Raw genomic sequence first — 16,468 nt, 5'->3', positions numbered from 1 at the left:
CCAATGGGAGTGACATATACAGGGAAGGAACCAAAGGGAGTGACATATAGGGAAGGAACCAATGGGAGGGACATATATAGGGAAGGAACCAAAGGGAGTGACATATATAGGGAAGGAACCAATGGGAGTGACATATATAGGGAAGGAACCAAAGGGAGTGACATATATAGGGAAGGAACCAAAGGGAGTGACATATATAGGGAAGGAACCAATGGGAGTGACATATATAGGGAAGGAACCAATGGGAGTGACATATATAGGGAAGAAACCAAAGGGAGTGACATATATAGGGAAGGAACCAATGGGAGTGACATATATAGGGAAGGAACCAAAGGGAGTGACATATATAGGGAAGGAACCAATGGGAGTGACATATATAGGGAAGGAACCAAAGGGAGTGACATATATAGGGAAGGAATCAATGGGAGTGACATATATAGGGAAGGAACCAATGGGAGTGACATATATAGGGAAGGAACCAAAGGGAGTGACATATATAGGGAAGGAACCAATGGGAGTGACATATATAGGGAAGGAACCAATGGGAGTGACATATATAGGGAAGGAACCAATGGGAGTGACATTTCAAGCAAATACTCAATGAAAGTGTCTCTGCGTCATTGTCAAGCCTCCTTAAAAGTTTACCTTCAGGGCCTCCCGGGTGGCGCAGTGGCTAAGGGTGCTGTACTGCAGCGCCACCAGAGACTCTGGGTTCGCGCCCAGGCTCTGTCGTAACCGGCCGTGACCGGGAGGTCCGTGGGGAGACGCACAATTGGCCTAGCGTCGTCTGGGTTAGGGAGGGTTTGGCCGGTAGGGAAATCCTTGTCTCATTGCGCACCAGTGACTCCTGTGGCAGGCAGTGCGCAGATTGCCAGATGCACGGTGTTTCCTACGACACATTGGTGCGGCTGGCTTCCCGGGTTGGAGGGCGCTGTGTTAAGAAGCAGTGCGGCTTGGTTGGGTTGTGTATCGGAGGACGCATGACTTTCAACCTTCGTCTCTCCCGAGCCCGTACGGCAGTTGTAGCGATGAGACAATTGGATACCATGAAAAAGGGGTAAAAAATAAAAAAAAGTTTACCTTCAGCTGCCTCTGAATTATTTAATTTCCAGGTTGACATTTCCTCTTGTTTTCGCTCCACGTCCTCCAGAGCCGTAGTGATAGCTTCAGAGACATGCAGCTAGAGAAACAACATCAAAGGGGATCTTATTATACATATCAATGTTCCAATATTTTCTAATGACTAAATTGCATTTGGATTACTGTTACAGTACCATGTGGGTTAATTGGGATTCATTCTGACATTTAAAGATGTTTTATTTATTTTTAATTTGGATTATTTGTGTATTTGTTGACATTTTACTGCGTTGGAAGGAGCTAGTAACATAAGCATTTGGCTTTAAGCACTATAAAATCTGCTAAACTGTGTGCACAATCAATCAACTTTGATTTAACTGGACTAGACACAGAATCCAACCCAATGCTAGATCATTCTTACAATAAAACATGTTGTCCTCGTTCAAATATTATCTTTTTCTCTCAAAGAAATTACTAAAGAACTAACTCTAATGTTAAACTAGTATTTATTCTACAACTTTCAGAGGTGTGTACTGTATTCAGCTTTTACTGTCTCAGTGGTGCTGTCTTTCTGTCTGGGCTGAATGTCACCAGGCTGCCTGTCTCGTTCTCCGTCTCTGTCTGTATCCCTGACACCTGTGTGTCTGGCTTTGTGCCTTTCCCAGTCGCCTTCACAGCAGAGACGTGCTGGGCCAGCTGGCTTCCTTCTGCTGCGACCCTCAGACCCAGCTCTAGAGACACCACAACGCTCAGAGGGCCTCTCAGAGGGCGCAGAACTTCCTGAATGAATACATACCACATTCTCTCAGGTCATGGACAACTGATATTGTGAAGAGTTGCAGCTAACACTATGTCTCTTTATCAGGGTCAATTCAAAATGAAGACAGTCAATACAAAAAGTAAACTGACATTGTTACTTAATTATTGTAAAATGTTTTTTAAAATACATTTTCGATGACTTCGCAATACTCAAAATTACTACATTTTAAATTCAAATAACTTCCTGAATTGACTGACCTCATTTGACCCCAACCCTGCTCTTTATGTACATGTTGTAAAGAGTGTTGTGTGTACATGTCTTATCTTAAATCAATATTATATATATATGATCAATAAAGTGATGTTGTCAATTTTGACAACTGATAACAAATGAGTAAATCTGGATAGTAACAGCCGAATAGGAATAAAAAAAATAAAAAACACTTCCGGCCTATCAATCTGAGGCCTAAAAAATATCCCATTGAACTTTTGTCAACGTACCCTCTAATCGATATTGCAGCATCGTGGCCTGTACTAGGCTGGGAATGTGCCTGGGTTCAAATACTATTTGAAATCGTTCTATTGGTTTCATTGCAATAGGCAAGCTCAATCAAGCGGTAGCTACAGTATTTTAAATGATTTCAAATAGTATTTAAACCCAGGTCTGCAAAAGACTGGTATGAATGTTATGTACCTTGGTTACAGAGAAGGGGGTAGCTGCTGCTCATCATGGTGACCGGATTATGGGTTAGAGGGTGTGTAGAAAGGAAAGTAATGGACGTGTGGATAGAAGTGGGTGTGTCGAAAGGAAAGTAATGGACGTGTGGATAGAAGTGGGTGTGTCCAAAGGAAAGTAATGGACGTGTGGATAGAAGTGGGTGTGTCCAAAGGAAAGTAATGGACGTGTGGATAGAAGTGGGTGTGTCGAAAGGAAAGTAATGGACGTGTGGATAGAAGTGGGTGTGTCCAAAGGAAAGTAATGGACGTGTGGATAGAAGTGGGTGTGTCCAAAGGAAAGTAATGGACGTGTGGATAGAAGTGGGTGTGTCGAAAGGAAAGTAATGGACGTGTGGATAGAAGTGGGTGTGTCCAAAGGAAAGTAATGGACGTGTGGATAGAAGTGGGTGGGTCGAAAGCACTCTGCTATAGGTTAGACCAAGGTTTCCAAAACTCTGTCCTGCCCCGCTCCCCAGCCCCCCGTGCACAATTTGTATTTTTCTCCAGCACTACATAGCTGATTCAAATAACCAAGTCATCATCAAGCTTTGATTATTTGAATCAGATGTGTAATGCTAGGGCCTTAAACAAAATGTGCACCCAGGAGAGGGCCCCAGGCCCTGGTTTGGTTAGACGGTTTTGATTCAGCTGTGTTTTTTTTCCTTCTTCCACTAACATACATTACATTGAGCTAGCATACCACGAGAGATTGGACTACTGGATGAGTCTGAGTCGTATTTCACTGTTCCCGATTTTACCCAAATAATTGTACATTTTCAGTTATAAAACTGAAGATTGTTTATTTTTCTTTTAGTTAAAAGTACTGATGATGGGTGTACTGTTGCTTCCTGCGTTGTATGTGTGTGCTTACTGTGACCGTCAACCTGGTAGCTACTTCCCACGCCGTTGCCAGACAGTAGTGCGTGTCAAGCTGGAGCAAAGGGCAGTGTGTCCCGGTGTTGTTGCTGTTCATGCCCTTCCCATTGAGTAGACTTGTACATGTGTCCAAGTGACATCTAGATGGTTAACAATATTAATTATTTATTGTGTAGGCTGCTGTCCTACTTTAAATAAAATCACAGAAGGGAAAAACATAGTCACGTTAGCTACCGCCGGAGACATGACCGTTTTACCAGGTAGGAAGTGATGGACTCTATTAAAATGTAACATGTTTCAAGTTAAATTGTAGTTAGTTTGTATCCTGTTTAGTGAATGATTACTGTGAGTATTAATTGAGTTTAGTGCATGAAACTGTGCGTATCCTAATTTAGAAAGGTTGACCTAATCGGATAAGAGGAAATTGCCTCGGATCAGAGAGCAGGGTCAGGCCTAGAATGAAGATGGACGGGTTGGGATTCTGACAGCTGGCTAAACAAAGAGAGGACCATGGACATTCCACAGAGAGAGGACCATGGACATTCCACAGAGAGAGGACCATGGACATTCCACAGAGAGAGGACCATGGACATTCCACAGAGAGAGGACCATGGACATTCCACAGAGAGAGGACCATGGACATTCCACAGAGAGAGGACCATGGACATTCCACAGAGAGAGGACCATGGACATTCCACAGAGAGAGGACCATGGACATTCCACAGAGAGAGGACCATGGACATTCCACAGGGGAAAGGAGGGAAACTCATTGGGGTCATAAAATGTATAGCTGGGGAGGTGACGCCTACAAGGGAAGAGTATAAAATGTGTTGTGATCTTTCTAAATGGATGCACTCAGCTGACTGTATCATTGGTATTAAACACTTGAAACTTCTCTCAAGCTTTTGGTCTCAATTCCTTATCGCAAAGAGGTTGCAATAGAATTTATTATTTTTAACAGAAGCTTCCTACTGGGTATTAAGGTCAGATCTCAGGTCTCACCGGTGCACTGGTTGCTGGCTTATTGACTTTTCGTGCAACCTGATCAGCAACGCAAAACTGTCTGGAGTGGCAACAAATCTGACCAATTAGCCGATTCGCTTTCCACACACTCACTTCTTTCGACACACCCACTGGCCCATACTCTGTTCACCATATTGGGCTGCAGCTACCCATACTTGTGTTTAGGTGCTTCACTAGGCTGCTCACGTTGGACAAAAGGTCCTGGGGATGTGGAGAGGAGTTGTTTGATGTCGTCGTGGCAGGCTAGGTCCACGGCGGTCTGGCCCAGAGCGTTTTTGTCTTGCGGGTTTGCGCCACACTGAAGAAGGAGCTGCACTACCTGAGGGTCTCAATGCAGGACACACACACACACACACATTTCAGCCTCACATTATCAAACAATATTGATAGAAATGTTGATGATGAAAAACACACAATTTACACAAAAAAAGAAGGGCACTAAATATTCAGACATGAAGTTGGGAATAACTTGATGTTTGATTCTCAACGGGCATACAATACACATCCAAGTGTCAGTACATCATACAATACACATCCAAGTGTCAGTACATCATACAATACACATCCAAGTGTCAGTACATCATAATCAATGTGAGTGAGCCACTAAAGTCGGTCAATCGTATCAATCAGAGTATGTAGCGTACTTTGCAGTGTCCTGAGGCAGCAGCATCATGTAGAGGAGTGAGGCCCTCCAGACCTCTACTGGTAACATCAGCCCCAGCCTGCAGTAGCTCCTTGACCACAGCCTCGGAGCCTGCAGCACTGGCCTCATGCAGCGCCGTCCAGCCTGACACACACACACACACACGCAGGCAGGTTACGATGCATTATAAGCATTCGTCGTCATTTTACAAACAGTAATAAAGACAATAAAGGATTGTGTAACTAAGTGTACTAATGGACATAAAGACACAACGCTAAAACGATAGTAAAAGAGGACTGGTTTCCCCCCACAAAAATTGGGAACATGTTGGGGATCAGTTTGATATTACATGAAAAGGTTGTCATTTTTAAGTACTGTACTGGGGAACGAAAGCAGCCATGGATCTGACCAGATACGTTTGGTAAATGTATTATTTTATTTTGATAGTTTTTGTAATGATGTGTGTTTGTATTGTGCAGGGCTCATTTGAAGAAGAAAAAAATAAGACTTGGTTCCAATGACACCCTGCTAAAAATAAAGGTGAATAAAAATGAAATAGTCTATACTGCCCTACCAATCAAAAAGGCAGTAACTGCTCATTTGGTCAAAAATGAGTTAATGTCATTTTTTTGCTACATTAAATACATGCTTAATCATGCGGACAAGTATCTCGCCTCTACTGTATTGTGTTTTGGAGAAAATGGGGGGGTCATGTTAGCAGTAACTGCATATAGTTACTGTGAAACCAAGGTAAATAAAAGCCATATTTATCAGTTCCACACTAAAAGCAGTTACTGCCTCTGTGCTTGGTAGGGCAGTATAGAGTCTGGTCTGTTACAAACCTGCGTGATCTATCTGATTGACATTTAGGCCTGCTTCCAGAAGGCCTCTCACTAGAGCCAGGTCTCCTTTCTTGCATGCCAGGTGAAGGTGACTCTCTCCCATACTGTTTCTCCTGTGTAGATTCCTCAAGGGAATCTTTGTGCCAGGCATGGGACCTACTGATAAAACATTGATAGAAAGATGAACATATAAATAAAATATGTATGAAATATAAATAAAATATGATTGATCAAGGTGACAACAATGGGAAAGTCACAGACACAGAATTATGTAAGATGTTCTATTTGATACAATATTTTTTATTTTACTATCGGTTTGCCATACACATTTGGATATTGACCAAGTTATTATCATTTTGTCTCTGTACGCCAACTTTCAGCAGACTTCCAGCTTTAATTTGAGGGTATTTTACATCCAAATCAGGCGAACGGTGTAGGAATTACAGCATTTTTTACATGTGGACCCCCCCCCCCCCCCTTAAGGGACCAACAGCTGCTCAGCTGTTCCATGGCCAGGTGTGTTATTCCCTCATTAGTTCATTTACAAGTAATCAGATAAAAAGGTCTAGAGTTGATTTCAAGTGTGACATTTGCATTTGGATTCTGTTGCTGTTTAACCCTCAATATGAAGGCCGAAGAGCTGTCACTGCCAGTGAAGCAAGCCATCATTAGACTGAACAACCAAAACAAACCCATCAGAGAGATAGCAAAACCATTAGGTGTGGCCAAAAGTATTTTATTTATTTAACCTTTATCTAAGTACCCTAACCCGGACGAGGCTGAGCCAATTGTACGCCGCCCTATGGGAGTCACCAATCACTGCCGGTTGCGATACAGCCTGGAATAAAACCAGGGTCTGTAGTGACGCTTCTAGCACTGAGATGCAGTGCCTTAGACCGCTGCGCCACTTGGGAGCCCCAAATCAATTATTTGGTACATTCTTAAAAAGAAAGAACGTACTGGTGAGCTCAGGAACACAAAAAGGCCCGGGAAGACCACGGAAAACAACTGTTCTTCCCCGGTGAAGAAAAACCCCTTCAGTTGGCCAGATCAGGAACACCATCCAGAAGGTAGGCGTATCTGTGTCAAAGTCAACATTCAAGAGAAGCCCAGAGTAAATACAGAGTGTTTACCACAAGATATAAACCACTGGTAAGCCTTAAAAACAGGAAGATTAGAGATTAGAGTGTCAAACAACATCCTATCGACAGACGAGACAAATGTCAACTTGTACCAGGATGATGGGAAGAGAAGAGTATGGAGAAGGGAAGGTACTGCTCATCATCAGAGCATACAACCTCATCTGTGAAGCATGGTGGAGGTAGTGTTATGTGGGGTGGGCATGTATGGCTGCCAATGGAACTGGTTCCCTTGTATTTATTGATGATGTGACTGCTGACAAAAGCAGCAGGATTCATTCTGAAGTGTTTAGGGCTATATTATCTGCTACAGATTCAGCCAAATGCTTCAAAACTCATTGGACGGCGCTTCACAGTGCAGATGGACAATGACCCGAAGCATACTGCGAAAGCAACCCAATACTTTAAGACAAAGAATTGAAATGTTCTGCAATGGCCAAGTCAATTACTTGACCTGAATCTAATTGAGCATGCATTTCACTTGCTGAAGGCAAAACGCTCCAAGAACAAGCAGGAACTGAAGACAGCTGCAGTAAAGGCTTGGCAGAGCATCACCAGGGAAGAAACCCAGCATCTGGTGATGTCTATGGGTTCCAGTCTTCCGCCAGTCATTGACGGCAAAGGATTTGCAACTAAGTATTAAAACAATTTAATTTATGTTCATGTTAGTTTGTCCAATTTACTTTTTGAGCCCCTAATATTGTGGTGACCACATAAAAAAGTGCTGTAATTCCTACACCGTTCACCTGATTTGGATGTAAATATCCTCAGAATTAACTTTAATCTCATCTTGATAGTCAAATCCATTGTGGTGGCATACAGAGCCAAAATAACAATAACTTCTTCAATGTGCAAATATTTATGGACCTGACTGTATTTATGAATCAAATGAACAATGTTGAAAAAGTGAATCTATTCATTAATACAATATTCCAATACCTGAACTAGACGAGGTATCAGCACCACCTGTTGTGTAACTAGTACTTCTGTTTTGCGATGCCCAAGGGTTTGGCTTTGGCTTCAACAACAGCTTGGCCTGCCTCTTGCCAGGTCTGGCTCTACTGCTCTTGGCTTTCCTCTTGTGTTGACTACAGCTGTTGTGGTGTTTGGCGCGGCCCGTATCACTTTGCATAGTGTTCATCTCTGGTTCATCTTCCTTCACACCGTCTTTAGCTTGGCAGTCATCTAAAGCGGGTAACAGGCTAGTGGAGTCCTCCATTACAGTAGTGGTATATCCATTACCATTCATCTCACACGCCTCAGAGTAATCTATTAATGTATCTAAAGTCTCAACTTCAGTCCCGGGGGTTTGGTTTTCTACTCCTCTCACCTGATCTTGGACGGAACCAATTGGCGCTTCTGAATCAAGTTGAACATGAGCTTTCGCCACCTCCTCCTTTTCAACTTGTCCCAGATCATTGTTCTTTGTCTCTGCTTGGTCCAGCTCAGAGACCACGGTGATGTCAGAGTCAGCGCCATTGTCTTTATTGTCGGAAGACAAAGTCTTGTCAGTAGAAGCATCCGGGTCTCTAGACACTCTGTGTGTTACAGAGCCTCCCTCCCGTTGTCCACCATCAATATGACATCTCTCACCATCTCTATCAGTCACAGCAGCCGTGGTCTCTCTGTCCAGTCTGTCTCCAATCAGCTGGAGATCGAGACCAGTGCATTTTAGCAGGTTGGCTTTTAAACCAACATCTGATCCAATGGAAGAAGCTTTGGGGATTTGACTTGCTCTCTGCATAAACAGTGTATCGATATTGGTCTCTGAACATTCTGATATCCCCACAGGGCCGTGGAGCTCCTCAGCCACTAGGAGGGATGGTGAGCTAGTGTTGCAAGAGCCAAGATATTCATCATTATCATCCTCTATCGCTGATGGTGCCTCTACTGGTTGTGTCTGCTTCTCGTCAACAATGGAAGCTTGTCTCGTGACATCCAGGTGTGTTGTTGCTGTAGCGTCTGAATGAGGCGAAAGAAGAGACACGCTACACTGCTCCTCCAAGTCTTCCTTGGACAGGAGACCATTGTCTAGCTTACACTGATCATCAACACATGGAGATGATGTCCCAGCCACACAGGCATTCACAATGTCAGTGGTTTCCAAAGGGACAGGTGCTTTGGACAGGGACAGGTGTTCAACAAGTGAGACGTTGTCTATGAGGGTACAGCAGGTGTCATCCTGGTCTATTTGGCTCAGGTCAACCTCTACCGCAGATCTGGTCTTGTCCACAGGGTCAGTCTCTGGCCTAGCAGGTCGGTGGGTGAGGGTGACCTTTGACTTATCGGTGGAGATGCTGTTTCTTGTGGCATCCAATCCAGCTAGCGGCACTAAGGCTTCAGGACATGTATTCTGGTCAGGGTTTTGACTGGTTTCCTCTGCCCAGATAGTGTTATTGTGTTGGTATCTGTCAGCACTCGTTGTTGGGTTAAAATTGAAATATTCACCTAGATTGAAATGTGCTTCGTCTGTGTGGTCAGTATGCTGGGAAAGATGCCCCTCTTGAGTTAGAGTTATCTCCTCTCTCTGGCTCTGGCAGTGGTCGGTATGCTGGGAGAGATTCGTATCTAGAGTGATCTCCTCTCTCTGGCTCTGGCAGTGGTCAGTATGCTGGGAGAGATTCGTATCTAGAGTGATCTCCTCTCTCTGGCTCTGGCAGTGGTCAGTATGCTGGGAGAGATTCATATCTAGAGTTATCTCCTCTCTCTGGCTCTGGCAGTGGTCAGTATGCTGGGAGAGATTCATATCTAGAGTAATCTCCTCTCTCTGGCAGTGGTCAGTATGCTGGGAGAGATTTGTATCTAGAGTAATCTCCTCTCTCTGGCTCTGGCAGTGGTCGGTATGCTGGGAGAGATTCCTATCTAGAGTGATCTCCTCTCTCTGGCTCGGGCAGTGGTCAGTATGCTGGGAGAGATTCATATCTAGAGTAATCTCCTCTCTCTGGCAGTGGTCGGTATGCTGGGAGAGATTCCTATCTAGAGTGATCTCCTCTCTCGGGCTCTGGCAGTGGTCAGTATGCTGGGAGAGATTCCTATCTAGAGTTATCTCCTCTCTCTGGCAGTGGTCAGTATGCTGGGAGAGATTCCTATCTAGAGTGATCTCCTCTCTCTGGCTCTGGCAGTGGTCAGTATGCTGGGAGAGATTCCCATCTTTAGTTAGAGTTAGCTCCTCTGAGGATTTTGTAATTTCCTGCTTTTCTGTGTTCCATTCCTTTCCTTCCTCTTTTCCTTTGAAATCTGCTGTCTCCAGCAGGAAACCTGCACTTTGACTTCTCAACACAACCGAATCAACAGAGTCATGAAGACTTCCTGTTGTCGCCTGACCATTTCCTGTCTGGGCCGCCAATAGAACACTGTCCAGGTCGAACGGGTTGCTCTGCAGGAGCAAATCAAAGATATCCTTCCGTTTGGTGGTGATGCGTTTAATGACTTTTCTAGGTGTGGATGTGTCTGATAAAATGGCGTGATTAGGCCTCGAGTCTTCTTCCCCTGCCTGGTCCTCCAGGTTCCTCTTCATAGCTGGTCCTGTAGACCGCGTCCCATCCTGGACAGAAGGTAGTGGACGGTTTGGACCAGTAGAGCCATCACCACGAGGCTCCTCTTTCTCTCCCAAGACCCCTGCAACTGAGCACAAAACACCTAATTAAAAAAAAATATACAAAATAGATGGTTTGGTAGAACCAAAATAACCCTACGGGATGGGCATCTCAAATGGTGCAGAACACCTTAATAATAACACAACAATCAATTTATCACTGCCGTTCAGGAGTGGGGAAAAAGGTTAAGCATTGTAGGTGTCAAGTGTTGTGTTTAACTGCAGAAAATAGCCAACATTTGACGAAGCAACATGTCAACTTTAATAGCAAAAAAAACACTTTATAATTTCAGGATGATCTCTTAACATTAACAAGTATTATGATACAATAGAAGGAGAAACGTTGAACGTGAGTTTATAAATAAATAAGATACTTTGTTACACTTTTACAACGAATGATTTAATTGTACCAGCTACTACTGTAGCTACTCTACAAAAAAACAATACATATCATACAATATATTATCCCAATGGCACAAACATATTAACACTTGTGAAAAATTAACTTGGAAAAATATATTTAACAAACATGCACATAATCTTTCAAAACTAAACACAAGATAAAACTGAATTAATTTTAAAAACCTTTGAATCCAATATGATCAACATTCATAAGACTGAGAAAGGTTTTTACTACAGTTTCAACTGGGACAATAGACGAAACACAACAACAAATGTGATGTCATAGACTAAACACGACAACAAATGTGATGTCATAGACAAAACACAACAACAAATGTGATGTCATAGACAAAACACAACAACAAATGTGATGTCATAGAAACACAACAACAAATGTTATATCATAGATGAAACACAACAACAAATGTGATGTCACAGACAAAACACAACAACAAATGTGATGTCATAGACAAAACACAACAACAAATGTGATGTCATAGACAAAACACAACAACAAATGTGATGTCATAGACGAAACACAACAACAAGCTATAATCCAGCTCAACCAGAGTCCTCCATGTTCCTCACAGCTCCCTCTCTATAGAACTCCAGTGTGGTTTCATGAGTCCAGTCTTCTGTTTCGTCCGACGAGAAGTTAAAAACCTCTCCCGTGTAGTCAACGGTCTCGTCACTCTCGCTGTCACTAATAGCAACACTGTCCTCTCCTTGTACCTCTGGATCAGGGTTGGGGACATAGAGCGGACTCCTTTTCCTCAGGACCTCTGGGATTGGTTGAGGGCGAGGAGGAGGAGTAAAGGTTCTTCTGGTGGCCAGGTCTGTATGGGGACCATAGAAATCGAATCACTAGAAACAACAAAGCCCTGACCAATATGGATTTTTTTCATGCTTATTTTTTCATTTAAAAAAAAAAAAAATCCCCAATTTCATGGTATCCAATTGGTAGTTACAGTCTTGTCTCATCACTGCAACTCCAGTACGGATTTGGGAGAGGTGAAGGTCGAGAGCCCTCTGAAACACAACCCAACCAAGCCGCACTGCTTCTTGAAACAATGCCTGCTTAACCCAGAAGCCAGCCACACCAATGTGTCGGAGGAAACACCCTACCCCTGGCAACTGTGTCAGCGTGCACTGCGCCCGGCCCGCCACAGGGGTCGCTAGAGCGTGATGGGACAAGGACATCCCTGCCGGCCAAACCCTAACCCGGACGGTGCTGGGTCAATTGTGCGCCGCAAACATGGATCTCCCGGTTGCGGCCGGGCTGCGACAGAGCCGGCCAGGATCTCTAGTGGCACAGCTACTAGATCTTTAGTGCCTTAGACCACTGCGCCTCTCGGGAGGCCTGACCAATAGTGATTTGACTGGTGGGTACACTCAATGGAGAATGGTAAGAATGTCCGTTCTAGTAATGCTAGTTCTATGATGAGGACTAGTACAGGGAAGAATACATGACTGTACTGCAGGGGGATATGAGAACCAGTCTTCATATGTATTGGACAGAGACAGAGACAGGAGGTGATAGAAAGGGCCCTACATCACTAGAGCCCTACATCACTACAGCCCAACCTACAGCCCTACATCACTACAGCTCAACCTACAGCTCTACATCACTACAGCCCAACCTACAGCCCTACATCACTACATCCCAACCTACAGCCCTACATCACTACAGCCCAACATCACTAAAGCCCTACATCGCTACAGCCCAACCTACAGCCCAACATCACTAAAGCCCAACCTACAGCCCTACATCACTACATCCCAACCTACAGCCCTACATCACTACAGCCCTACATCACTACAACCCTACATCACTACAGCCCTACATCACTAAAGCCCAACATCACTAAAGCCCTACATCGCTACAGCCCAACCTACAGCCCTACATCACTACAGCCCTACATCACTACAGCCCTACATCACTACATCCCAACCTACAGCCCTACATCACTACAGCCCTACATCACTACAGCCCTACATCACTACAGCCCTACATCACTACAGCTCTACATCACTACAGCCCAACATCACTACAGCCCAGTGGTGGAAAAAGTACCCAATTGTCATACTTGAGTAAAAGTAAAGATAGCTTCATAGAAAGTTACTCAAGTAAAAGTAAAAGCTACCCAGTAAAATCCTACTTGAGTAAAAGTCTAGTTGGTTTTAAATGTACTTAAGTATAAAAAGTAAAAGTATAAATCATTTAAAATGTCTTATATTAAGCAAACCAGACGACACAATTATTCTTGATTTATTTTAATTTACGGATAGTCAGGGTCACAGCTCAACACTCAGACATAATTTACAAACAAAGCATTTGTGTTTAGTGAGTCCATCAGATCAGAGGCAGATGGGATGACCAGGGATATTCTCTTGATAAGTGTGTGAATTGGACCTTTTTCCATTCCTGCTTAACATTGAAAATGTAACCAGTACTTTTGGGTGTCAGAGAAAACGTAAGGAGTAAAAATACATTTTCTATAGGAATGTAGTGGAGTAAAAGCTGTCGAAAATATAAATAGTAAATTAAAGTACAGATACCCCAAAAAACGATAAGTATTACTTAAAAGTATGTTTACTAAAGTACTTTACAACACTGCTACAGCCCTACAGCAGCACTACAGCCCTACATCACTACAGCAGCACAACAGCAGCACTACAGCAGCACTACAGCCCTACATCACTACAGCAGAACTACAGCCCTACATCACTACAGCAGAACTACAGCCCTACATCACTACAGCCCTACATCACTACAGCAGAACTACAGCCCTACATCACTACAGCCCAACATCACTACAGCAGCACAACAGCAGCACTACAGCAGCACTACAGCCCTACATAACTACAGCAGCACTACAGCCCTACATCACTACAGCCCTACATCACTACAGCAGCCCTACATCACTACAGACCTACATCACTACAGACCTACATCACTACAGCAGCCCTACAGCCCTACATCACTACAGCCCTACATCACTACAGCAGAACTACAGCCCTACATCACTACAGCCCAACCTACTGCCCTACATCACTACAGCCCAACCTACAGCCCTACATCACTACAGCAGAACTACAGCTCTACAGCAGCACTACAGCCCTACAGCAGCACTACAGCCCTACAGCAGCACTACAGCATCACTACAGCGGCACTACAGCCCTACATCACTACAGCTCTACATCACCACAGCCCTACAGCAGCACTACAGCCCTACAGCAGCACTACAGCCCTACATCACTACAGCAGAACTACAGCCCTACATCACTACAGCCAAACCTACAGCCCTACATCACTACAGCCCAACCTACAGCTCTACATCACTACAGCCCAACCTACAGCCCTACATCACTACAGCCCAAAATCACTAAAGCCCTACATCGCTACAGCCCAACCTACAGCCCTACATCACTACAGCCCAACCTAAAGCCCTTCATCACTACAGCCCAACCTACAGCCCAACATCACTAAAGCCCTACATCACTACAGCCCAACCTACAGCCCTACATCACTACAGCCCTACATCACTACAGCAGAACTACAGCCCAACAACACTACAGCCCTACATCACTATAGCTCTACAGCCCTACATCACTACTATAGCCATACATAGACATGACAGTTTTCACAGAGACACGCAGACACCTGGTTCAAATACCTTTAGTAGAGGTTGTTGTGTCTCTCTGCTGGTCAGTGTTGCTGGTTTCAGACTTTGTTGTCGTCCGTCTCTGCTGGTCAGTGTTGCTGGTATCAGACCTGGTTGTTGTGTCTCTCTGCTGGTCAGTGTTGCTGGTTTCAGACCTGGTTGTTGTCCGTCTCTGCTGGTCAGTGTTGCTGGTTTCAGACCTGGTTGTTGTGTCTCTCTGCTGGTCAGTGTTGCTGGTTTCAGACCTGGTTGTTGTGTCTCTCTGCTGTTCAGTGTTGCTGGTTTCAGACCTGGTTGTTGTGTCTCTCTGCTGTTCAGTGTTGCTGGCTTCAGACCTGGTTGTTGTGTCTTTCTGCTGTTCAGTGTTGCAGGTTTCAGACCTGGTTGGTGTGCGTCTCTGCTGTTCAGTGTTGCTGGCTTCAGACCTGGTTGTTGTGTCTCTCTGCTGGTCAGTGTTGCTGGTTTCAGACCTGGTTGTTGTGCGTCTTTGCTGGTCAGTGTTGCAGGTTTCAGACCTGGTTGGTGTGCGTCTCTGCTGGTCAGTGTTGCTGGTTTCATACCTGGTTGTTGCGTCTCTCTGCTGGTCAGTGTTGCTGGTTTCAGACCTGGTTGTTGTGCGTCTCTGCTGGTCAGTGTTGCTGGTTTCAGACCTGGTTGTTGTCCGTCTCTGCTGGTCAGTGTTGCTGGTTTCAGACCTGGTTGTTGTGTCTCTCTGCTGTTCAGTGTTGCAGGTTTCAGACCTGGTTGGTGGGCGTCTCTGCTGGTCAGTGTTGCTGGTTTCAGACCTTGTTGTTGTGCGTCTCTGCTGGTCAGTGTTGCTGGTTTCAGACCTGGTTGTTGTGCGTCTCTGCTGGTCAGTGTTGCTGGTTTCAGACCTGGTTGTTGTGCGTCTCTGCTGGTCAGTGTTGCTGGTTTCAGACCTGGTTGTTGTGCGTCTCTGCTGGTCAGTGTTGCTGGTTTCAGACCTGGTTGTTGTCCGTCTCTGCTGGTCAGTGTTGCTGGTTTCAGACCTGGTTGTTGTGCGTCTCTGCTGGTCAGTGTTGCAGGTTTCAGACCTGGTTGTTGTGCGTCTCTGCTGGTATCTCTCCTGGTCAGTGCTGGTCTGATCTGCCTGAACTGGTAACCTCCTGAGCTTTCTCCCTGTTCCACTTTGGGACGGGCTGAGTTGGGACGCGTCTGCAGGTCGTTTTGTTGGTGCTAGGATAAACAGAACAGAACGAGACAGGTGAGAGTTTCCTGGAAGCTTTGTAGGACTAAGATCACCTTGTCACTGGACCAAAAATAACAGTGTTACAAAGCTTTTAGGAAACTCACCCAAGCCTAGAACAATTTGGCTTTACCATGAAATAATATAGACAACAGCAAAACATTTGGTAGAAACCTAAACCAAAGAAACAACAGAATAACATGTCTTTGTTTATGGACAGGTCCAGACCTGCTAGTGCCTTTCTCTTGTTATTGGGGATGTTTTTCTCCATGAGTTTAATCAGAGAAGGTTCTGTGGTGTTGCTATAGGTTGTCTGTCCGTTGTTGGTCTTCAGTAGAGGGTCTGCCCCGTGCTTCAACAGCAACTCTGCTATCTGTGATACACAAAGCAAACCACAGCTGACCTAGTATGCATTTACAGAGGTAACACTCACACGTGCAAACACAGAGCTGGGCCGATAAACCACATTTTTTTGACACCGACCAAACTGACCACTTATCGTGAACATTTTGTTGATGCCGTT

General features: G+C 44.6%; 1 protein-coding gene across 1 annotated transcript in view; it reads right to left on the bottom strand.

Moving 5' to 3' along the window:
- The window catches only part of LOC139389541 (uncharacterized), a 45,823-nt gene that overhangs the window by 8,379 nt on the left and 20,976 nt on the right, over nucleotides 1-16,468 (bottom strand). Inside the window, exons 9-16 of the mRNA XM_071136358.1 lie at nucleotides 16,174-16,318; nucleotides 14,751-15,935; nucleotides 8,016-10,700; nucleotides 5,938-6,093; nucleotides 5,097-5,239; nucleotides 4,639-4,771; nucleotides 1,628-1,857; nucleotides 1,081-1,180 (exon numbers count right to left, since the gene is read on the bottom strand). Coding sequence (XP_070992459.1) covers nucleotides 1,081-1,180; nucleotides 1,628-1,857; nucleotides 4,639-4,771; nucleotides 5,097-5,239; nucleotides 5,938-6,093; nucleotides 8,016-10,700; nucleotides 14,751-15,935; nucleotides 16,174-16,318 — 4,777 coding nt within the window. The remainder of the gene's footprint in view (nucleotides 1-1,080; nucleotides 1,181-1,627; nucleotides 1,858-4,638; nucleotides 4,772-5,096; nucleotides 5,240-5,937; nucleotides 6,094-8,015; nucleotides 10,701-14,750; nucleotides 15,936-16,173; nucleotides 16,319-16,468) is intronic.

Source organism: Oncorhynchus clarkii, chromosome 30 (genome assembly GCF_045791955.1).
Source record: "Oncorhynchus clarkii lewisi isolate Uvic-CL-2024 chromosome 30, UVic_Ocla_1.0, whole genome shotgun sequence".
NCBI lineage: Eukaryota > Metazoa > Chordata > Actinopteri > Salmoniformes > Salmonidae > Oncorhynchus > Oncorhynchus clarkii.
This window is presented reverse-complemented; position numbering and strand designations above follow the sequence as displayed.